This window comes from Sturnus vulgaris, chromosome 2, assembly GCF_052056855.1.
Source record: "Sturnus vulgaris isolate bStuVul1 chromosome 2, bStuVul1.hap1, whole genome shotgun sequence".
NCBI lineage: Eukaryota > Metazoa > Chordata > Aves > Passeriformes > Sturnidae > Sturnus > Sturnus vulgaris.
The window spans coordinates 50,821,956-50,846,688 of record NC_142244.1 but is presented as its reverse complement, the minus strand read 5'-3'; the positions used below and the strand labels follow the sequence as shown (position 1 = coordinate 50,846,688).

At 41.1% G+C, this 24,733-nt stretch overlaps 1 protein-coding gene across 2 annotated transcripts in view; it reads left to right on the top strand.

Moving 5' to 3' along the window:
- FLT3 (fms related receptor tyrosine kinase 3) overlaps positions 1 to 24,733 on the top strand; it is a 50,584-nt gene that overhangs the window by 8,683 nt on the left and 17,168 nt on the right. The window contains exons 2-9 of one of the 2 annotated variants that reach the window (XM_088159525.1): positions 11,276 to 11,403; positions 12,509 to 12,711; positions 13,497 to 13,612; positions 15,809 to 15,926; positions 18,414 to 18,550; positions 19,142 to 19,281; positions 19,362 to 19,515; positions 23,002 to 23,167. In XM_088159525.1, the coding sequence (XP_088015651.1) occupies positions 11,284 to 11,403; positions 12,509 to 12,711; positions 13,497 to 13,612; positions 15,809 to 15,926; positions 18,414 to 18,550; positions 19,142 to 19,281; positions 19,362 to 19,515; positions 23,002 to 23,167 (1,154 nt within the window). In that variant the 5' untranslated portion in view covers positions 11,276 to 11,283. Of the gene's footprint in view, positions 1 to 9,233; positions 11,404 to 12,508; positions 12,712 to 13,496; positions 13,613 to 15,808; positions 15,927 to 18,413; positions 18,551 to 19,141; positions 19,282 to 19,361; positions 19,516 to 23,001; positions 23,168 to 24,733 lie in introns of those variants that run through there. The other variant, XM_014879650.2, reaches the window with a different exon arrangement.

Sequence of the window (24,733 nt, the reverse complement as noted above, 5' to 3'; positions counted from 1 at the left end):
AGATGTGATTGTCCTCTAGGAGGACTGGTGTGCTTTCTGTTGAGATATTATTTAGTCAAGGCAAGGTGTACAGGGAGGCAGTGTTTCTTCTCATAAGGCTGGCTATTATAGGGGAAAAAATACAAATGCTTTTGGACATACAAAACAGCTAGGATCTGAAGCGTCAGAGACAGAGCTGACAGCAAAAATTCTGAGAACTGCTGGTTCCATATGTGTCTCTTAACAGATCACTCTTAATAACAATTTTGATGTAAATAATGTTAAGCATTTAATGAATTATATATACTTTCTTAAAAACGCCTGTGTTCCCTTTAAGAATCATTTGTCTAGAGATAAGACTGAGTAATAAATTGTGCAGACAACAGATGGTATCCGTATGATGAACCAGTGTCATCAGAAATGGTAACACTTCACCAGCAAAGGAAAGCTAAACTGTAATAACCCCTGGAGGAAAATATCCACAATATCTTTAGACTTAAGGCAGCAGATCAGTCTTAAAATTACAAGCTCAGAACTGCAAAAGTTTCAAGAAAGAACAAGCTTCTTGCCTGTGTTATTTGCTCGAAATAAATACTCCCCAACAGCAAGAAATTTAATCCCAAGAACTTCAGAAAACAATATATACAATACAACATATATGTAAATACAACTATATACATTAAAAGCACTATTCCAGTTTCTCATCTTACATTCTTCTGGTCATCCCAAACAAGAGTTTGTGGCTGAAGGGAATGTTATCTAGCATAAAATTAGCCTTGTATTAGTGGATGAGGCGGGAACATGGATGGGGCTTGAGAGCAGAGGCAGTAGTAGTTTTCTGTTTTACAAATTGGAGAATTTTGTAAAAACAAACTTTCAGTGACCTTTCTCATCAGAGGAAATTTTCCAATGACAACCACTCCTGTTTCCTTTTTTCAAATTGCACCCCTTTCTTGCTGAGAGATGTTCATGAAACCCAGTTTCAGGGCACCTGAGAGAAATGAAGATGTGAGAAGCTGCCTAAGATCTCCCTGTGACTGGCAAATGCGAGGAAATTGTATATGAGTAAGGACTGAAAACTCAGATCCCAACAAGATCCAGGTTAGATTATAGTGTGTCTGACTGCACAAAAATTATGGAGCAATACTGTTGATAATTCCCTCACAGAACCTACAAGTTTCCATTACATTCCTATGGCAGAGATCCTGGAAAATATGAGATGGGCCAGCACAATTCTTTTGGAGGAGAACCCAGAAATGTGTGTGACCCAGCCACCTGCAGGATCTGTTCAACTCCCAGAATTACACTGATTTCTCTCCAACAAAACAGCTGACAAACATTCCAGAGCAAGTTCAGGCACTGAGCTCTGCCACTGGCAGGAAGGTGAAATCAATGAGCACCCCAGGGGGAATCAAGTTTGATCTTGTCTCTTTCCCGAAAGATGCAAAAACTTGGGTGCAAGCTGGATGTGAATGTTGGATAAGGCCAGTACATGGTCTGCTCACTCAGGGAAACTGTTGGGTCCAGCAGACCACATATTCATGGTCATCCATCACCATGTATTTCATGGATCAGAAGATAACGTGTCACTTCTGAAGATTCCTGAAGGTGAAAAGACTGTGCAGGAAAACGGTTATTTTCCAATGGAAGTAAATGCAACTTAAAACTATGGGTTTTTTTTTCTTTTGAGGTTTGGAGCCATTTGCTTTTCCCATTTTTTTTTTTTTTCAGAAAATTTCTCTGGTTACATATATTGCAAGCTACTGAGAAGCAGGAAGATGCCCAGAGTGCAGCTCGACTTCCAGGGCTGCCCCCAATCTGCCCAGTGTTGGGTGGGTGCTGCTGCTGTGTCTGCTCAGCAGAGGCAGGTTTATCACCAGAGCAGAGCTGTGGGCATCCTGTCTCCTGCTGCAGCATCAGCTTCAGGAGCCCTTCCTATAATGACTCTCAAAATTATATAGCATGGAGCACCTCTTGCTCACAGGCTTCTGAAAACGTATCTCTCAAAATACCTGAAACTTTATGAAACTCACATTTCATCTGAGAAGCTGGTTTAGATCACTGGGTTGATTTAGGTTTTCTGAAACTCTTCCTTTAAAACTGCTAAAAAAATGAGCACGGCAAACAGACAGAGAAGATAGCTTATTGCCTGGATATTTAGCTTCATTGCTGTTGTAAAAGTGAGACAGTATTTACTCCTTTGTCCGTAGATAAGATTTCTAGTGTGTGAGATACAAGGGCTAGTTTGAAAAGTGATTTATTGTTACAACATGCTCTGTAAGGAATATATTGGATTTTACATTTCTACAACTGCTTTGGAATTGCAATTATTTTTAACCCTAACCTCCTAATGAGACATATAAGAATAACTAGTATTAATTTTGTTAATGTTTACCATATTTAGTTCCAAATAGCAACTATTATTTTTTTATACCTTAGATTTACTTTTGTCTTTTCTCATTTTGCAGTAAAATTGTTCTCTCCCACTCTTCCTCTTTCTGTCCATTCTTCCTCCATACACATCTCAGACCTTCTGTGTTCCCTCCTTATTCCCTCTTCCAGGGAAGTAAGGACAATATCATCTAACCAGTTATAGAAACCTGTTTTTATTTAAAAGGGAAGTTTTACCATACAAGGATGGCAAGGAGTATCAGTTCTTTATCTGCCATCTTCTGTTTTCATTTCTGCTTCAGGCAAATCTTTTTCTCTTTCTTGAATGTGTGTGAGGACTCTTATACCTTTACCTTTGGATACTTAAGTTAAAGTAGCCTTTGCTTGCAAGAAGTTAATAATTCCACTAATGTCAGTAGAAGTGCTAGAGTGTGTCAGGTAATGAGACTGGAGTACTTAAACACAGAGCAGTTAAAAAAAAAGAAAAGAAGAGAAGAGTTAAAGCAAACTTACTTATGTCATTAGATGAGACAGATCTGTTTACCTTCTTCAGGGTTGTCTATCCAGCTTCTTAATAGCACAAACATGCCATTCCCATGAGCAAACATCCTCTAGAGAACAGTCAAGGAAAATGCCACTTTCTGATTTGTGGGAGGCCTCTGTGGTGGCATCACACCAGTGCTTCTTTGCCTACAAATGTGTGCAGTTGTTCACACAATCACAGCAGGGTTGAGGAAGGGATCCCTGGAGGTCATTTGGTCCAACCCCACTGCTCAAGCAGAGCAGCCTAAAACCAGCTGCTTAGGATCCTGTCCAGCTGCATTTCAATACCTCTGAGGGTAGAGACCACCACGTCTCTGGGCAATGTGTGTCCATATTTGGGCACCCACATGGTGGAAACATCTGTTGCTCATTGCCTCTTTGTCACTGGACACAACCAAAAAGAGCCTGGCTCCATCCTCTTTGCACCCTCCCTTCAGGTGTTTGTACCTGTACTTCTCTTTCTTGTGCTGAACAATCCCAGTTCTCTCAGCCTTTCCTTACAGGAGAGATGTTCCTGTCCCATTATCATCTTTGTGGCACTCCACTGCACTTTCTCCAGTATGCCCATGTCTCTCTTACACTGAGGAACCCACACCTTGGCACAGGACTCCAGGTGTGTCCTTGACAGTGCTGAGTAGAGGCAAAGGACCTCTGTCTGCTGGCAAAACACTTCCTAATGTGGCTCATTGTCCACCATATTTAGTGGGGTGGAAAGGTGTGAGCTGAGAAGCTCCTTTGAGAGAACGGAAGATGTGGACAAGAAGCAGAAGAAGAACCAGCCACAGTATAGGCTCTTCCTCAGAGAGGTTGCCATGGTAGCTGAGGTTCACTGTATTTTCAGCCACTTTTCAGCCACTTCCCAAAAAGGGTGTCCTCAGCAGTCCCAGTTATTCTTTGCAAAGTGCATCACAAGTGGCTGGAATGGCCCAAAACATGGCGAAAGCAGCAGGGATTTCAGGGAGCTCCCCATGAGCACCAGCCTGAGCAGTCAAACTAGGTTCTTATTCTTCCTGACTGAATGCATGCTGAAATCACAATGCTTATCACAAGTCATGGTTTGGATATTGGTCTGCAATAAAGTCAATGGCAAAATTAATAACATTGAATATGTAATAGTATCATGTGAAAAATACACCTGCACTTCCTTTAATTGTTAACTTATTTTTGCAACATAAGACACTAAAACTAACATACCTGTAAGTAATCAGTAAAGAACAGGAGTATCTGCTGACTCACCTGTTCTTTGGGGTAAGTTTTTGTCTGGTTTTCCAACAGATTAATGAAAAAGACATGCCCCATGTGATACCTTATTTGAAAACTTCAGCCATCTCAATTATTCTTTTATAAAATCTCTATGTAATTTATAATTACAATGAGCTATAGGCTGGGCTGCTGACTGTTGTCCTCTAAGAAGACAGATATTAGCACTGAAAAGCATAATTTTATCCAAAAGATGAAGCTTGCTGAAATCTGTACCAAAATTTCTCAGGACATAACAGGACAGAAGAAAAATTAAAGCAGTGACCAAGTTATTACGTATTTATTAAAAAAAAAAAAACAAACCAAACAAACAAAAAAACCAAAAAAAAAACCCAAAAAAAAACAAACATGAAAGAGCAAATTTCTTGCAGCTGTTTTCATCTGGGACCTGAAAATGGAAGGTTGATGAAAAGATGAGGAAAATTTAAAAGACAGAAAATGAATTTGTAGACAGTTTTCCGTGTTGCTTGTGTCAGACTCCATTGGAATAAGTGGGTCTTGCCAGTAGTTTTCTCAGTTTCTCATATGTTGAAGAAGATCTTTTAGATTAAGGCATAGATTAGTTTTGAGAGGACTAGGGAAGCAAAATTCTTAGGAGAGGCAGTGTGGTTTCACTACAGAAGCTGACGTAAAGTGGATGTTGCCAACCAGCAGAACCCTTTGCTGAGACTTGCACTGGATAAATAGAAATAGTTTACTCACTGTGACAACATGTTCTAATTTAATATCTCTTCTGAAGAAATACTTTTGAGGCCACTATAATAAACAGGGGCACAACCGACATGAAGGTGTTCTAAAAAAGAAGTTTTCGCTGTCTGAGTTGTTCTTAGGAAAAAGAAACCCAAGCTTTTTTTCTGGTTTGGTTTGTTTTTTGTTTTTTTTTCCAAAATCAGAGAATCATAGAATCACTTAGGTTGGAAAAGACCTCTAAGGTCATCAAGTCCAAGCATTAATCCAGCACTGCCAAGTCCACCACTAAATCATGTGCTGAAGTGCCACATCTGCACATCTTTGAAATACTTCCAAGGATAGTGACTCAATCACTTCCCTGGGCAGCCTGTTCCAACGCATGACTAATCCTTTCTTGAAGAAAATTTTTCCTGATATCCAATCTATACTTCCCTTGACGTAATTTGAGTCCATTTCCTCTCATCCTCTGATTTGTTACCCAGGAGAAGTGGCTGATCCCCAGCTCACCATACTTTCTTTAAGGTAGTTGTAGGGAACCATAATGTCCCCCCATGAGCCTCCTTTCCTCCCGGCTGAACTCCCTCAGCCTTTCCTCATTAGACCTGTGTTCCAGACCATTCCCTAACTTTTTGAAGATTTTTTAAGTTTTCTGTCTTAAAAAAAAAAAAACAAACAGAAAGTGTTTGCTGGAAACTCTATGGAAAAAAAAAAGCAAATAAAATCAGTCATCAGCGATTTAGCTAATGCATGAAAGAATTTACAAGGAACTTCTGTGTCACGTTTCGTTCCCTAAGAATATAAAAAAGCAGGGCATCTCCTCCGCAATCACACAGGAGCCAGGATTGAGCGAGTTGGGGGTCGGCGCCGTGCCTGTATCCCGACGGCAGTCCCGCAGGAGCACCGGGATGTGCGGGGATGCTCGGGATGCTCGGGATGTGCGGGATGCGCGGGATGCGCGGGATGCGCGGGATGCTCGGGATGCTCGGGATGCGCGGGGCCGCAGCGCCCCCTGCCGCCCGCACGCCCCGCGCTGCTGCGCGCCCGCGGTGCCCGCACGGACACTGTCCGAGGACAAACAGCGCGGAGTGGCAGAAATTGGACACGAGCTGGGGGAGCGGGGGTGGGAATGGTGGCAGATGCAGGTGGAAAATAATCCACGCGAAGGGCTGCAGGCCACGGCAAACAAGACTGGCAGGTGACGATAACAGTCCAGGATGTTGTGTAGTATCAGTGTTGGACCCCATTATTAGTTTTTGACTCGGTTCACAGACCCGAACTGAGCGCTTTCTGAAACCACAGGACCTCCCCTACTCCACTCTTCTTGCTGCTGTCTTGCTCAGTGGTTCAAGTCCAGAGATTCTTATCCCTTCCCTCTAATCTCTCACTATAGAGCCTTCACATTGTATTGGCGTCTTTCCATCTCAAATCTCAATCATGCTTGAACACGACTGTGAATAATTAAATCAATTCACGTGATATTTATTGTAATTAAGTAGTAAGACCAGATAAATGACAGCTCCTGACCTAGACATACCCCAGCCAGCATTACAACAGCTGGTCATAATTAGCATGAGCTGCAGCAGAGGCATCTTGTCACACACCTTGCTTGTTAAACTTTGTTCTAACATGGTTATTACTCCAAAACACCGAGCAACACCTTTGGCCCTATCATCATATGAGAACGAACTCACAAAATGCATATTTTTCTGAGCTGGGAGTTATTTAAGCTGAAAGTGTGAAGTTGCTGAGGAAGGAAGCTGTGTAAAAAGATGAGGAAGGACAAAAGTGGAGTTTGATGGGAGAGAAATGATACATGGTTAAAAGGTAGGAATTAATTTAAGATCAGTTCTTTTTACCTGTCCTGACTCCTTCTGATTTTTAGCATATTTGTATTGGGTACAATTCTCATTTCAGGATCCACAACTCTGGGGAGATTTGAGAAAAAGGCTACCACATGCAAAAGTGGAGGTTTTAAAGAGTTAACTTATGAATATTAAGCTCATCCATTCCACTCTTTTGAAGATTTTTTTTCTGGCAAGTCATGACAGACATAACAACAGTTTTCCTGCAAGAAAAGGTCCATCTACCTCCCCTGATCATGAAGAAAATTTTGGAAAGCTGATCCAGAAAGTCATACCCAGAGGACATAGTCAGAAGCCAAATAAGTCCCAAATCATATTAGCTTTATGTAAATCTTTTGAGCTGTAAAGCAGAGTGGAAGATTGTTCTATGTCTAGAAAAGGCCTGACTGCTATGTAAAATATTAAGCACCCTGATCTGAACACAAATACGAGATGCATCCCTTGGAATGAAGAGAAAGGTTTTCATCTTTCACAATTCTCCAGTTCCCAAGCTTTCTTTCTGGTTAACTCAGAGTCTCAGCATACTTTGGAATGGTTTGCCCACTCTTCCAAAGACTACTTTTGTCACCTCCCATTTGAAAATAAAATTTTGGAAGCAGCTGCATTCATCTGAACTAACTTAAACAGAGCTTCTTGGTTTGGTATCTCTCCAGTAGATTCAGGCCTTTCTTGTCAGCACCATAACACGTAAGCTCCCTTTTTGCCTTTTACAGGCATTTCCCCAAGTATGTGCCAACACATCTTGATGAAACCTTGGCTCTGTCTATGGCAACTAGATGTTTGTCTGACTGCAGTGAGAACAGGATTTCTCCTACTGCCTTTATTTTTGTATAACTATAAAAAGATAATGAAGATGGAAAGCAGGCGTAAACAAACATTATTCAGAGGCAGCAATTTATTTTCATTTCAGCTTCACTCTAGTTCAGCAATAGACAATATGAATATGCATGCTACATATTTGATATTCTTTACCCAGTGCTTTCAGTCTCTGCAGTCTTAATTTGGAGGATGACTGATGTGCAGACCGTAACAGCAGTCCTTGAACAGGCCAGGTAGAAGCTGAAAGATCAAGACGGTGAATCAGAGCATTACCATTTTCCCAATATTTCTTTTCTTGATTTCACTTTTTCTGAAAGGCTCATTCATGCTCTGATTTTCCATTCTGTCCTACACAAGTCTTCAAGACCTACACAAATTTAGGCCACTCAGTATCATGTAAATACTTCTGACTATTATGTTACTCATTTGTTTCTCACTGTAAAGCATCTGGAATCATGTCAGGTTCAAGATATCCTTCCTTACCCTAAAAACCTTCACAAGAATAAAGGAACACCACAGCAGTTTACAAGAAAAGGAGTCCCATTTTCACTTACACATGAGGGTGTCAGGGTGCTCACTACTTCCAGCATAGTCCCACATAACGTCTTTTACAGATGCAGTTCCAGCTCATCAGACACTTTGTTTGCATGTCTCACTCACAGTCTGGTTGCTACAGCTGTCTGACTTTTAGCTGCAAATCTGCTCCCTGTTAGTGTTTAAATACACCTTTCCCTTTTCTGCTTAGGACTCCCTTTAACAAGGCAACATGAGTAAAGCAGAGTAAAGCCACATTGGGATACACTGGCTTAGCTTGTACAATTAGAAAAACTTCTGATTAGTCACAAATCAGAAACCTAAAGCAAGGGAAAGCTCAGCAAGCCAAATGAGTTGAACTTTTGAGGTCTTTTTTTCAGGGGGTTTCTGCTGGTGTGTTTTAGAAATCAGAGGACATAGGTGGATAGGTGGGTTTCCATCAGCTAAATCCCTGGCTGTGAGCCAGGTGAATGGCCTCTGCTTTGAAAAGGATGAAAGCAGGGTCAGCCAACAAACCAACAGAAGTGGAGAAAGCTGAGCAGAGAAGGACTTGGTGAAAGACTAGGGAGGGAGCTCAAAACCTGAGTTGCACTATGGAAGGAATTCAGCATGCTTGGTGTAGATACCTAACGCATACCTGCCTTTCAGCTGCCCTCTGGCACTCCCTGTCTCAAGAAGTACAATTATTATTTTTATAGTCAGTGGATGGAGATACATGTCTCCACAAAGAAATCACAGTCATCTCTCATAGGAATAACACACAGGGTTTTACTCAGGCATCTGCAAAAGCAGATCATTGCCTGTGCATGCTGTGGAAAGGTGGCAACCAAAATGAAGTGTATGTTGGGTGCCTGAATGAGAAAAATTCAGCCTTAATACATTTTGGCAATGAGAGGAGGTTGTCAAAATGTTGCCAGTTCAGAGCTCGGACAGTTTCATAAGGCACAAATGGCAAGGAGGAGATGGCAACAACTCTTAACCATTTCTTCCTACTTCCAGTTTTGCTCCTTCATTGCCTGCAGAAAGAGACTCATCACATTCATCTTTCAAGTACTTTGTGAATTTATCTTTTTTCCTTCTTTCAACTCTGTACCTAGTTGTATGTGCAACCATCTCAGGAGCTGGGGGAGGGGGGGGTTGGGGAGGAAAACAAAGCGAAGAGCCAAGGCCTGAGGGCAGAAATATTTCAGGTTGCCAGAAGAAAGATGTTATTTTATGATTCACTGGTTATTTGTGCTGTAGACGGCTGGCTTTAGGGAATTAATGGAAATCAGACACATTTCACCCAGCCAGTTGTACAGTCTTACCTCTGTTTGGTGTAGTGGTGGGTAGATGGTTACTGTAGCTCCTTTATGGCTAAAAGGTGACCTTTCAAGCTGCAGTACCTGCAGAAAGGCTTATAGGAAGCCTCAACACCCTCCCAGTGAGGAATCTCTTCATAATATTTAATCTAAACCTGCTCTCTCTCGGATTAAACATTCCCCCTTGTGTTATCACTACATGCCCTTGTGAAACATTTCCCTCCAGCTCTCTTCCAGCCCCTTCAGGTGCCTGCAAGGTGCTGAAAGGGCTCCCCAGAGCCTTCTCTTCTCCAGGCTAAACAGCCCCAAATCTCTCAGCCTGTCAGGAGAGATCATTCTGACCTCTGACAATCTTCGTAGCCCTCCTCTGGACATGTTCCAATGACTCTATGTCCTTCCGTACTGCAGAGCTGAACACAGCACTGCAGGTGGGGTCACAAGAGCAGAGCAGAGGGGCAGAATCCTCTTCCTTGACCTGCTGCCCACACTGCTTTGGATGCAGCTCAGGATGAAGTTGGCTCTCTGTGCTGGACATGTACACTGCCAGCTCATGCTGAGCTTCTCATCCACCAACACTCCTGAGTCTTTCTGCCCAGGGCTGCTCTCAATCCGTGCTCTGCTCAGCCTGTGTTTGTGCTTGGGATTGCTCTGACCCAGGTGCAGCACCCTGCACTTGGCCTTATTGAACATCATGAAGTTCTTACAGGCTCACCCCTCAAGCCAGCCCAGGTCTCTCTGGATGGAATCCCTTCTCTTCAGTGTGTTGACTGCAGCACACAGCTTAGTGTCATCAGCAAACTTGCTGAGGGTGCACTTGATCCCACTGTCCATGTCATTGATAAAGATGTTAAACCATATTGGTCTCAATTCTGACCCTCAGGAATATCACTCATCACTGCTCTCTGCTTGGACATCAAGCCATTGACCATGCAGCCAATTCCTTATCCACTGACTGATCCCTCTGTTAGATCCGTGTCTCTCCAGTTTAGACACAAAGTTTCATGCAGGACGGTGTCCAGTTCTTTGCATGAGTCCGGGTAAATGGTGTCAGTCACTCTTCCCTCATACACCAAAGCTGTAATCCCATAATAGAAGGCCACCAGATTTGCCAGGTGCCATTTGCCCTTAGTTAAGTCATGTTTGCTGTCACCAGTCACCTCCTTATTTTCCATGTGCCTTCTCACAGTTTCCAGGAGGATTTGCTCCACAATCATGACAGTCACTGCAACTGCCTGTTGTGTACTTCCCCAAGTCTTTTTTTTCCCCCTTTGGAAAGGGGACTTATATTTTCCCTTTTCCTATCAGTGGGAATTTCACAGGACTGACAGAGCTTCTCAAATATGATGCATAGGGGCTTACCCACTTCCTCTCCAGGTCCCGTGGACTTGTTCACCTTCAGGTTCCTTAGATTTTTCAAACCTGTTTTCCTACAGCAGGCAGTTCCCCATTTTCCCAGTCCTTGTCTTTCTCTTCTGTGGGAAGGAAGGTGCATGATCATCTTCCATCTCACAGTGGGCAAACACTGACCTGTGCTGCAGGGTTTGGTGCTTTCCTACACAAGGATGCAAAAGGGAAGTACAAGAGAGCATCTGTGTTTGGTAATGTTTCTAAAGGAGCCTCTGTAACATAAAGGCTTTTGTCTTTAGACTTTCTCTGCAGTATTATGGGATACACCTATAAAGTGTGATGTGCCTCTGCTTTTGAAAGGTTCTCCAAACAGAGCTTCCACTCAGTTTCAATACATAAATGTAGAGCTAGCGAATTCATACAATATGTCTGCATATTCAGTTTGGCTTTTTTTTCTAAGATGTATTTTTGTTGTATTTTAACTAAAATTACTATCCCATATCAGAGATCTAGACTTTGCTGCACGTGTTTTCTATTTCTGTTTTGCAGTTTTTGTTATGACAGCAGTTGCTTTCACTTCAACAATGACTCAAAATACATCTGAGATCATGTGTGGATTTATCAGCCAGAAGGATGAAGAAGGTTCAGGAGCACCAGGGACATCAGTATCTCCTAAGGTGATATAATAGAGAACAAGTTGCTTATAAAATGTTCCTTTCCATTCCAGAAATACCTTCCCAGGAACTTACAACACCCTAAACCTTTAGAATGTGATGACATTACAGTCAAAATCATCAGGGTTATGCCAAATACAGCCACAGAAGGTTAGAGGGATATATATCTGAAAATTCATACTTTGAAACTGTATATAACTAAGTACCAGTTTTAGAGAAAACTGGCTTTTTAATTAACATCTTGATGTTGTCTTATATCAGCATACCTGAATATTGCTGGATATTCTGACAAGGCAGAATATGGCTGTTATTTCTAGGTACTTCTCAGGTCAAGAGAAAGGAAAAACGAGTGAGGCATGAGAAGAACCAACCAAACAAGCAAAATGAGGATGCAATGAACTCTGTCCTGTCATAAATTTACACTAGATAAAATTCACTCAACAAAGTAATGGAGATATGTAGGGCTTCTCTTCAGATGGAGCAACTTACTTGCCACCTTTTACTGCAGCTACTCTTAGAGACTCTTTAATCCGTTGGTGGCTTTCAAAATGACTGTGGAAGATTCTGTTTCTGTTTGCAATTCTCCTTTAGCTGTACACAGGGGTGAGGAAATGAAACATATGACGGTGTCCAGCCCAAATGCTCCTTACCCAGTAAAGCCCTCAAGGAGCTGAGGAGCAATCTAGTCAGATGATGCAGTGACAAGCAGTGAGATGCTAAAATAAACCAAACATTCTGACCCTGCCTTTGCATCCAAGTTTCAAACAAAGGATTTATTATAGTTCTGTGTCTCCCTATGGTTCTAAATAAAAGGAAACAAAATCAAGTGTAAAGAATAACCTGCATCACTAACTGAAATTATCATTGCTCTGGCTAAGATTGTTCTGTGGTCTGTGGCCCATGTCTGTCTAGAGAACAGAATTGACTGATTCAACAGGAACCCTATAGAGTTTCCTCATGCAGTAGAATTCAACGTATTTATTAATAGGTAGGATGGTAGAAATGAAAAGAACATCCTTTAAAAACATTTGAATGCAAAAAAAACCCCAAAAAACAAATAAAGCTAACTGCTAATAAATACCTAACAGTCTGTCCTCCTGCATCGCAGGTTTCTGCTGTTTTGGAAGATCTTGGGTGTTACTTGAATTCCCAAGGAACAGAGAACATCTACCAAACAATTAAAAATGTGGAAGTCAATTTATTTGAAGATATTGAATTAAGAATAACAATGAGCATTTCAAATATCATTTCATGCTTTTGGGTCTTTAAAAAGAGCAAAGCCTGTAAACTTTCTTTCGACTCAGAGAATAGGTAAGTCAAGGGTTGTACTGGATCAAAGATCTTTTAAGAAATCTTTTCTTTTAGAATGAAAAATTGAATGTTTTCTATGACCGTGCCTGTATTTGATTTCATGTTATGTATAATTTTTTTCAATCTCTTAATCTTTAACTGTTGTCACCCAGCAGCACATTACTGATTGTCATTTACATCAATGTACACATAGGAATCTTAAAACCAAGAACATTTTAAAATAAGCTTGTTCTTTAAATTTGTATAACATCATGGATGGGGGTCTCAAATCACTCTCTGACATTGATGAAGTTGAGTTTTGCCATGCTCATGTGAGGAAAAATTGTGACTTTGTAGTCAAAGAGGCCTGAAGAATTATATGACTCTTAAGATCACAGTGCAGATCAAGAACAACAGCAACAGCATCCTAACTTTCACAGCCAAACCTGGACTGGAACCTGAGACTGCATAATTTCCTCCTCATGCAGAACTTGTAGAATGAGACTGTAGGTAAAGCATTTGGCTGTGGAGCTCCTGAGCTGCCTCAAGCCCAGGAAGGGCATCCTTCCCAATGCTCAGCACTGAGCATGTGGTACTGTGGCTGGAAGCTCCTATGTGCTGCTTGTGTAGAAAGACAAATGAAGGAAGCATTTCAGGTTGAGGCATTCATTATTATGTAAATAATGAATACCAGTGTCTTTGAAGGGTTTTTGCAAGCGCTAAAGAGCTAGGATTTAATTGTGTGTGCTGCATATTACCTTCTTCATACTAGCGTGACAAATACCACTTCACTTTCTCTTTTATAGATACATTATATCTTTGGCTTTTTCCCAAATAAGAGAAGGACAAGCTGGAAAATACACCCTCTTGGTCACGAGTGAAACTGGCAATTACACAGTAGTTGTGCCTGTTCTCATCCGAAGTAAGTATGTTTACATGAAAGGGGTCATTCCATCAATATGTTCAAGGGCAGAGGCTCAAGTTCAGTCAAAGCAATGAAGCTTTCATGCGCTGCACTTCAAGCATCTTCCTAGATTAGCACAGCACTTAGAGCTGTCTTGGGAGGCTGAAGTCAGAACCACGAACTACGTGAGAGTCAGCTTTCTCTAGTCAATAAACCATGCAGACGAACAAAGATGTAAACGTGCAGAAGCGTTCTTCTCCCCTGTGAGAAATGCTCCTCTGTGTCAAAAGGGACAATTGATGGTGGCTTTTTCTCTGCTTTTAAGGTTCATGGGCTAGATTTGTTTACTTTCATTTTAACCTGTTTATTCTTTACAACCTAGCCAGCAAGGGCTGTAATCTGGACCAGCTCAGGATGTCCCTTTAATATTCTGGTCACACTTTGACCTGTTGCCCCTTTTCCACTTGTGCCTGCTGCTGGGTCTCTCACTTCTCTCACTGCTTTTCCTTTTACATTTCTGTGGGTGGCAAGAGGTACACTGAGGAAAGGGGAAAGAAAAGGTCCCTCTTCTCAGTGCCAGCTTTGGCTTGCTCTTTTTCTTTTAAAACAAAACCCATCAGTTCTGCAGCTGCTCAACACAAGCATGCCCGAGAAGCTGAGGTTTTAGCTGCTGTTAAATGCTCATGAGAGAGCACCTGTGAGGTGCAACTCTTTGAAAGGCTCCCAGTGGGAGTGGATTTGATTGAGTTTTCTCAAGGCTCACACAAGAGACATCTCTGATGCAAAGGCAACAGCTGCAACAAAGTGCAAGCTTCTGTTTCTAACTAGGGGTGTCCAAGAACATCTCAAAAAATACCATAAAGACACATGGTGACATGATTTTTTAACAGAATAGAAAGATTGTATTATTTTGTCTGAAAAGGGACAAATTTAAAACTACAAAAAGAAATTTCAAAGGCAAAACCTCAATCCAAGCAGTAAAAGACTAGGGAACCCTTCCAGGTTTAACAAGCACTATTACTTGCCTTGATTTTAATAAACTGAATTTGTTTTTCCCTCTTTATTTGTTTTTTAAGAATTTCTTCTGTTTCATTTTTTTCTCTCTCTCTCTGGTGTCAGGAAAGTCACCTCTAATCTCTCCTTGTTTAATTTGAAAGTTTACTGCATGCCTCAATTATAATTTTAAGAGTTTCATTGAGGGGACAAGGTATTAAAACTCTCATTAAGAATTTCCATCTCTATATTAATTAGGCTTTAGAGGTAAAAAGTGTTATTACATGTGCAAGCAAGAATAGTTTGAAACAATGTCGGTAAAGGTCTTTTCCATACCAATTGCTTGGATTGCTTTCTCTTTGCTCCTGTGAATTTAATGCCATAATTACATCTCTTACAAAACCCTTCAGGCTAGTTGTGAATCTTTCAACTTGGATGGGAATCTCTGTAGGTAAAAAACACCTCTTAGGCCTATCCTATAAGATATAAATGAGGAAAGAAATTACAAAGCCATGAGTATTGCTTTCACCTTGCTTGCAATGGAAGTATGACTAAGGAAAATATCACTTTTATACGTGGCAGCTGCAATTTCATTGAAAGATGACTTAAAACTGGACTCGGTGCTTTTCATTTTGAGTCAAACCTTTAGCAGTTTTAACACATTAAATTTTTTGTTCCTAGTCCAGCTCTGTGCCTGAGAGGTTCAGAGTGCTGGGAATTGTCTAGGAATCATTTCCCTCTGGGTTACAGATGCAGAGTAGAGAAGTTTGCTGGTTATCAGAAGTCATTATCACCCCTTCTGCCCCCATCATGTGTCTGATCTGACTGAGCAAACCCCATTTTGTGTACAGATTTTGTAGTCTCAACAGATACTCCACCAAAGGACAGGCTTAGGATATGATTTCAAAACCACAGGTGCTCCTGCCCAGTGAAAAGAATAGCAACCTAGAAAATTAACATCTTCCAGTATCAGTCTCAGGATTATCTCCTGGCCTATAGAGGCAGGCCTTTGGTATAGGGAAGCTGTGCATTTAGCAATCAAGGCTGAAAAGCTCATGAGACCAGCCCGCCATACTCCTGGTGCTAAATAATTTTCTGTTCCCTCAGTATTGAAACTCCTGAAACAAATCACAGCTCTGTAACTTTATGTACTACCAAATGAGCAAAACACTGTTTCAAAATTATTTCAGCTTTCTTAAACATTTGCATGATTTTTATCAGAAAAACCAGCCAAACCCTATTTCAGGAAAAGGGAAAAATCAGATTCTATCAAGTGCATATCTGAGAGCTACCCCCAGGCCTCTGTGGAATGGATATTCTGCAAAACACCTGAAAAGAGGTATGTGTATGTTTATATGCATGTTGAATCGCTAAACTAAGAGTTTGCTATCTTCTGAAGAAAAAGCAACAGGGTGAGAAGAAGTGACCTCAAGATTGTATATTAGGAAAAATTTCTTCACTTAAAGGGTTGCTAAGCACTGGAACAGGCTGCCAAAGGAAGCAATTGAATCACCATCCCTGGAAGTGTTCAAAAAACGTGTAACGTGGCACTTGGAAGCCTGGTTTAGTGGTGAACATGGCAGAGTTAGGTTATGGTTGGACTCAATAATCTTAGAGGTCTTCTCCAACCTTCATGATTCTATGATTCTACACTGATTAGTGTGCCTATTGAGCTGGAGAAGATTTTTTGTTTCAGAATTTTTGGAGAAGGGCTCTGCTGGTTGGCACACCCACGTGCTGGTTGAAAACCTATGTCCATGTGATCCGCTTTTGGAGCACTGGAACACATTTTTCTTAGAAATTTTGACTGTTATGCTCTTTTGGAAACTGTCAGCTCTTGGCTTTAGAAATGTTGTTCCAGATTAATATTTTGATGTCACAAGAACAAATCAAAGGCATCCTGTTTCCCTCCAGTTTTTCACTTTGTTTTTAAATTTGAATCTTACAATCATGGAACGCTTTGGATTGTAAAGGATCTTTAAAGCTCATCTTTAAAGTCTAAGTGCACTGCAATATGCAGGTGCATATACATCTTCAAGATCAGGTTCCTCAGAGCCTTGACCTTGAGTGTTTTCAAACATAGGGGAGTTGCCACCTCTCTGGCAACCTGTGTCAGTGTTTCTCCATCCTCATAATAAAAAAAAAAACCCACATATTCCTTATGTCCAGTCTAGATTTACCTTCTTTTAGTTTAAAACCACTACCCCTTGTCCTATTGTGACAGGTCCTGCTAAAAAGTTTATCCTGATCTCACTGATAAACCCTCTTTAACTCCTGGGAGGCAGCTGTAAGATCTTCACAGAGCCTTTCACTTCTCCAGGCTGACCCATCACAGCTGTCTCCATAGGAGAAGTGCTCCAGACCTCTGAACCTCTTTGTGGCCTCCTCTGGACTCTCTACAGAATGGCCACATCTTTTTTATGTTGAAGGCCCCAGAACTGCATGCAATCCTCTAGGTGGGGTCTCATGAGAGTGGAGTAGGGGAGCAGAATCCTCTCCCTTCACCTGCTGGCCACGCTTCCTTTGATGCAGCTCAGAATACAATTGTTTTTTGGGCTGCAAGTGCACATATGTGAATCATGTCCAACTTTTCATCTGCCAGTTCTCCCAAGTCCTTCTAAGCCAGGCTGCCCAATGTCTGTTCATCCCCCAACCTGGACTGATACCAGGGATTGCCTTGACACAGGCACAGCACCTTGTGCTTGGCTTTGTTGAACCCCATGAGTTTCCCATAGGCCCACCACCTGAGCTTTTCCAGGTCCCCCTGGATGCCATCCGATTCCCCACGTGTGCCAAGTGTACCACACAGCTTGGTGCCATCTGTAAGCTTCCCACTGTGTGTGTGTCATTGATGAAGATGTTAGTCCTGGTTCCAGTACAGAGCCCTGAGGGACAGTCCTTGTCTCTGAGGGCCAACTGGACACGGACCACTACTCTCTGAATGTGACCATCTGACCAAAGTCTCATTCACCAAACAGTCCACCCATCAAATCTGTATCTCTCCAGTTTAGAGAGAAGGATGCTGAGGAGGGAGGAGCACATCCACAGCTTTACAGATATCCAGGCAGATGGAATCTGTTGCCATTCCCTTCTTGTCCACTGATATTGTCACTCCATCACAGAAGACCACTAGGTTGATCAAGCAGGATTGCCCTTGGTGAAGCCACGCTGACTGTTTCAAATCACCTCCCTGTGCCTTAGCAGAACTTCTAGGAAGTTCTGTTCTGTGACCTTCCCAGGCACAGAGGTGAGGCTGACAGGTTGGCAGTTCCCATGGTCTTCCTTTCTACCCTTTTTTTAAATGATGCAATGTTTCCATTTTTCCAGTCACTGGGAGCTTCACCAGGAGCATTAGAGCCAAGAAGAGAAGGGATCATGATTTTGTGAGCTAAATAATGTTTCCCATTCTATTAATATATAAAGCTTACTCTATGAACAGAGGCAATAATGCCTTTCTCTGCAGCGCGGAAGTTCAGAGTCTGGATCTCATAAAGGCCCCTGGATTTGCAGCACCTCTCACCACCAGGAAATCAGAGATGTGTGAAAGCTCAGCCTCTATGATTTTGCTCTTATCTGAGTTTTAATCATGTAATTACCTGTCTAAGAACCAGTCTGAGCTTATTCAGGTCATTTCAGCCCACATTTCTGCCTAGACTGTGACATTTTTATTTTCTTATCTTCACCTTTCCTAGTTCCTTTTTATTCAGTATGTGAGATCCAGTTTTCCCACTATTGTTTGCATATTCTCATAGTTTGGAAATTTATCAGATTTATTTGCTTGAGGTTAACCAAATGAGTCAATGAATAATTATGCTTGTAATTGCAGTTGCCCTTATAAAAGGCATGAAGAAACTGGAGAAATAGATGGCACACAGATGGTGCAACATGAATTATTTCAAACTTACATATGGTGCTGTGCAGTTAATGTCCTGGGCAGAGAATGCACCAGCCTCTTTACAATAGGTAACTTCCCTCTAAGGTTTATGTGCCTGTGAGCTCAATCCTGCTGCTGGAATTAGTTGCACTACCCATCTGAGCATGATTTCTGGTCTAAGCTACTTGTTTGTAATCACTGGAATAAAGCTAACAAGGAATATGATTGCTTTCTCAAGTGTTTAAAACCTAATTCCAATAGCCCTTTGTGGCCTCTGTAAAAAGCTTCTTGCCTTCCTGCATTTCCTATACTTGTATTGACTTTCTGTTCATGCTTTTAGGACTGTATGCATGGAAAAGATCTCCAAAGTGTTCTCAAACATATATAAAATTATTAATTAATATATGAACTCAGATTTGCTTGCCTGTTTTTTTAAAAATTAACCCAACCTGAGCTAAGCTCTATGCTGCATTGTGCACTAGAGCTGTCTTGTGAATCATGACAAAATTTGTTTTGAGACAACTAAATCCATGAATGTTATTAATTTCATTATTATGGTAATTATGATTATAATGCAAAAATTAATATCTATACTGCATTAGCAGAAAAAATGTTGATCTAATTGTGTATTTTCCAGGCAAAGTGATGGTTGTTTCAATGTCTATGTTTTGGTTTTGTAGATTTAAATGAAAGACAAGCAGCACCTTTACCTGAACTACTACTTAAGGTCGGGGAACCATTGCTGATCAGATGCAGAGCTGTTCACCATAATTATAAATTCAGAATACAATTATCTTTTGAAAACAGAGAAGTTGAGCAGGTAAAAGACAGGGTCTATTTAAAAATAGGTTGTATTGGGCACTGTCAACCGATTAAATGTGAATCTCTGTTGAAAACCAGGGTCGCTACTTTGAAGGATTAGAATATGAAGCAAACTTCTCAGCAATTCGGATCCAGCATGTGTTTGCTTCAGCAGCAGCAAGAAATGACAGTGGACATTACACCTGTTCTTCTACTGCTCATCTGAATCAAACTGCCTTGATCACAGTTTTAGGTAATTCCAATCCCTGGTGTTAATTTTGTCTCTCTATTGTTTTGCTTTGTTTTCCGTGTGTCTGTTCTTCACTTGTAGATATGCAGTGCATGTTTATAGTTCCCTTGCTAAGGAAAATGTCTGTTTGCACTTACAAGCAGTCCAGGAGAACCAAAAGATTAATCTGAACTGAGTCATTCTGGTACCTGAATACAATTAACCTTTTCTTTATATTGCTTTTGAAATAATTCCCTTTAAGAGACAGTGCTTTTGGAAGTGAAATGAAATGGCACTGTTTAGAGATGCAGTCTGTATGATTGTTTCAATGGGATCTCCTAGAAACACAGGCTGAAATTCATCTCATATATTGGTGACTCTCAGCCAGTGTGCCACAGAGCCACCATTTTAAAAAGGAAATCCCATTCTACTTAAGCAATTCACTGATTTAAAAGCCAGCGGTGTTGAATTTAGTTGAGAGCAGCCTCAACTACAAACTTTGTTCCTCAGATGGAAATAATATACAAATAGGCCTAAGTCTAGAAATCAGGCATAAAAAGGAAAGCTGTAGGTAGGACCATGCTCCTGGGTAGGTACAGGGTGTAATTTAATGACTGGTGTGCCTGGAGTTGGAGACTCTAGCCCTGAAAACAAGGCTCTCTGAAGCAGTCACTACATGTTTGACCTTAGATGTAGTTGCTCTCAGAATTTACGATACCTGGGCTAGGAATGGTAGGAAGTGAGAATACTTACCCAAGTCTCTTCAGAAATGACTTTCCAGTGCAATATCCTCTTTTCAGCTTCTGCCTACCTCTGAGTGGGAAGTTCTCTTGTCATTTACAATAACTGAGTACAATACCTGTGTGTTTTTTCTACACACATCTCCTTAGTAAACAGGAACATAGAGGTGATGGTGTACTGTAGACAAAGGGCAAGATCCTCTTTTTTATCAGTAGCAGTACACAGGTCAGAAATAGTGGATTTTTGGATCTGTGAACTATCAGGTGTGAGCATGTGTGACAGTCAGAGAGAATATTTGAGTGGCTGTCCCTGGAAGGCTGTATTTCTGAGCAGGGTAATTTTTTCACTGCAATACACCACCCTGTATTGATTGTCTTGTGTCCTCCTTGATACCCCTTATGCCAACAAAATTTCTAAGGGTTTGTGGTCTTTGGTGATGAAAAAAATCTATTTGTTTACTTATATGGTGGATTAAAGTGGGTGGTGTTTTCATACCAAGCTAACAGCTCTGCTTCTCTCTCCAAGGTTCTACAGGAATATCCTGTGCTTCTAATCCATCCCAGCATTTAGCTTTATGTGTTAATGACAATCACTGTGGGTGTGAATTTATGCTGATACAGTACAGATACAATACAGATACAATACAGATTCCATTTCAGCAGTCATACAGATACAGATTTTGTTCAGTTGCCCAGGTCTTAGGGTAGCAGTTTCTGAAATAATCAGTGTCCCACCTTTAAACCACCACTGTGCATGATTCAATACCTGTAGCTTCACTGGGAATAACTTATCCAAGAGAAAACTGATTTGGTTGGCACACACTCCATTGCCTGGGGAGCCTGGCTACCATAACTATATGGGTGGGTGTTCTTTGAATCTCTAATAATGCCTTGCAGCCAGACACCTTTGATTTGCACTTTGGTAATTGATACCTCACGAATTTATCCCATTTTGTGTGAGTGTCAGGTCAGGCAGGGTGGTTAGGCCGCTTCAAAGCACAGAAGAGATCATGCCAACAACTGCAGCTGCAAGGCTCTTTATTTTTGCAGGTCTTACATTCAGTTTCCACCAGTGTTCAATAAAGAATTTTTAGCATTACAAAATCTTACTTTAGTAATATGTAAGTCAGCACATTATATTAAAAGCAACAAATAGATAAATATGAGGAACATGGAGACTTGTTTGGTCATGAGAGTTTCATCTCACCTCTGTGTCCTTGCTAAGTGCACATAGTCAAAAATACACTTAAGCCTATCAAAAATTGCAAACTAAGCAATAATGTGCCATGTTCTTCCTCCTCCAATAAAGAAACTACTTTTCTTTTTTCTGAGGTGTTTTGCAAAGAAATGGCATACACTGCTCCAAGGTCCTTATATATGCTCTGGAGAAAGCCTTTACTCTTGGCTGCTTGTGTTGTAAACAGTAAATTCAGAGATGATATTCTGCCTGAAAGGATGAGGACCCAAAGATGAAGGCTCCATGTATAAAATCAATAGGCCTTTAATATCAAAAAATAGGAGAGTAGTCATGAAAGCAATAGTGTCTTGTTTTGAAATACTGAAATGTTTGTGGTTTTTATGGGAGTTTCCAGGTAGTAAGTAGGCTAAGACAGAAAAAACATACCAAGCAGAATATAGGGTTGCAATCAGAAGAAAAACACTCAAAAGGAAAAAACAAGTCCAGCAATATATTTATGGTGTAGTTTTTCACCATGCAGCTGATTAAAAACCACCACAAATTTTCCAGAGGTTGTACAGTCCTTGGAGATACCCAAATCAACCCAGACATGGCTCTGAGCAGCCTCATCTAGCTGGACCTGCTCTAGGCAGGAGTTTGATTACATTTCTCTTCCAATGTCTATGGTTCTGTGCTCTTTACAGAGTTGATCCTAGCACCACTGGTGTTTTTAGGACAGCCTCCCCCTACACGTCTGCTGTTCAGCCTCTTTGGGTAGGATTCATTCCAAGCCATGAGACATCCAGCCCCAGCAATGGCTTTGGTTCCTTCACAGTCAGTGCCAAGAAACAGTATTTCCAGAAGCAGTTCAGTACATTTTTATTATCTTCTGCTCTAGGACGGGATACATCTGAATACATCTTTTTCATTCCACTGAGTTTGTCAGAGGTCTAAACAAGTAGCTTAGGTGGATCGCAGAACTTTTGACATCTCCACTAGCTGGAACAAATCCCACCCTAGCAAGGCAAATGCCAGCAGCACATGGTTCATGGACCTTTCCAAAACACTTTTCCATGTTGCTGTCATCTTGCATTAAATACGTTTAATTTAAATGGAGAAATACGGGAGCAGCTACAGGACTCATTTGCAAAATCTTCAGCTTATTTCAAGGAGGGAGGAAGAACTACTGATTATGATGGTGGTGCCACCTGGTTTTGTTCCTGTAGAAAGAAAATCAGTAGCTGCAGCTGTTAACAACTGGAATACACACCCGAACCAAACCAAATAATGACATTATTGGCCCTGTGAGTCTGCAGGTTAGACTGAAGAGAAATGTCAGACCATTTTGGAAGTGCTCTGGTCTGACCAAATATGCAATCTTATCAGGCTCAAACCATTTGTCTGCAACTGAACACACTGACAACATTTCAATACTGTTTTGAAGCATTATCTTATTTTGATTTACAGGACACTTTTTGTGATGTAACATAGTTTTTCCTGGTGATAACCAAAAAGAAAAACATACAAATGTTAAAATGTCTTCATTAAAGCCCAGTCTTTCTAATACATCTTTTCTTTCATTTTTTTATCCAGAAAAGGGCTTTATCAATATAACTGACTCTAAAGAAGATTTTGAAATTGGTGAGGAAGAATTTTGCTTTGAAGTTAACTTTACAGCATATCCTCCAGTTAGATGCATGTGGCTATTTTCCAAAAAAACATTTCCATGTGTACAAAGTTACAGTGTGGATGGACGCAGGTATTTGAGTATTTTGTAATAATTTAATATAATAATGTTTCCACTTTGTATCTCATTTGGACCACTTACTGTCAATGTTTTGCACTCTCTTGGTGTTCTTAAAATATGAATAGGCCGCATGGTGAGACTGTGTTAACAAAAGGCACTCAAACATAATTTTGGCTTTCAACAGCAGTTCACACAGATAACTTGTAGAATCACTTTATTCTCTGTTTATAATAATCCCTTTACAAAGTTATGCATCCAGCAACCCTTTAGTCAATATGCATTTTGCCATTCCCCTTCTCTCTAACATGATCTCTGAGTTATAGATCTGTTGCAGTTTTCAACCTGGATCACAAGTTCTGCGTGTTCCCATTTTGTCATCCTGTTGTTGATGATGTTCCCAGTGTCTTTCTAACAGCTCAGACCAAGCCCAGGGCGCTGTAGTTCCCAGGCCTCTGCTAGGTCTGCTGGCCTGTGCCTGTGTCACAGAAACACTGAGACATGCTGTTCTGCTCGTTACCCAGGTCATGGATTCTTCCGCTGCTGCAGCAAAACATGTTTTGAATAAACCTGTTAGTTATCTACCTTTTCTGTTATTTCCTACAATGGACTTCTGGCATGAATCCTGTTCAAGGCTAATGTTTTCTCCATTCCCTAGGCTCTCTAATTTCTTGATAACATTATCTAATTTCCTTCAGGGTTTCTTTCAGAGTAGTCCCATGGCTTTGCAGGTAACAGCTTTTACTCACCTCAATGAAAGCAAAGCCAAGCTGCTCCTTTCAAGTTTTTACATTAAAAGTGAGCAGGCTGTAGGCAGGAGCTAATGCAGCTGCTCTGATTTCTTCTCATATTCTTGAAACCTGTGTCATTATCTGCATAAAGCTGTGTTAAAGCCTTGATTACACTTTTAATGATTTCTTTCCATAGTATTTTGATACCTTTGATTTTATCCACTAGCTTGTCAAGTTATTTTTGCAATAGACTGGCCTTTTCAACTGCATCAGATGATGTATTGGAGTCAGACCTCAGTGAAGTTCAGAGACAGCTCAGTTCAGGTTAGCAAATTGTCATCTCCTGGCAATGGCCACAGGAACTCTGTCCCTGCTGATAAAGAGAGGGCTGTCAGCAAACTTTGATAGCACTGGGTGGGTGTTGGTGACTAATCTGCAATGCCTGACATGGGCTTGGCAGAACTGTGCTTTGTGACAAAACTGACTTTGGAAATGAGGTCTTAGGAGACGGCCACCAGCATTTGCTCATCCTTGTCCAATAGGTACCTCCCTCCAGCTGATAACACGGAGCTGATTTGCTTTTCACTTGATACAGACCTCTCCTCACTGCTTGTACCAGCAGGACTCAATTTTTCCTGGATGATTGACAGCGGGTATAAATTCAATCCAGATAAGAATGAGGTGCTACAGACTGTGCCAACAATAATAATATTGAGAACTTTTGGAATAGTTTAGGCAGCTGTCATTAGTCAGTAGGGTGCAAGTGCTGGCCTGGGATTTATGAGTCACTTCAGAGCCATGGCAGCAAAGAAGCAGCAATTGCTGAGTGCTGATCACCACCTGCCGGATG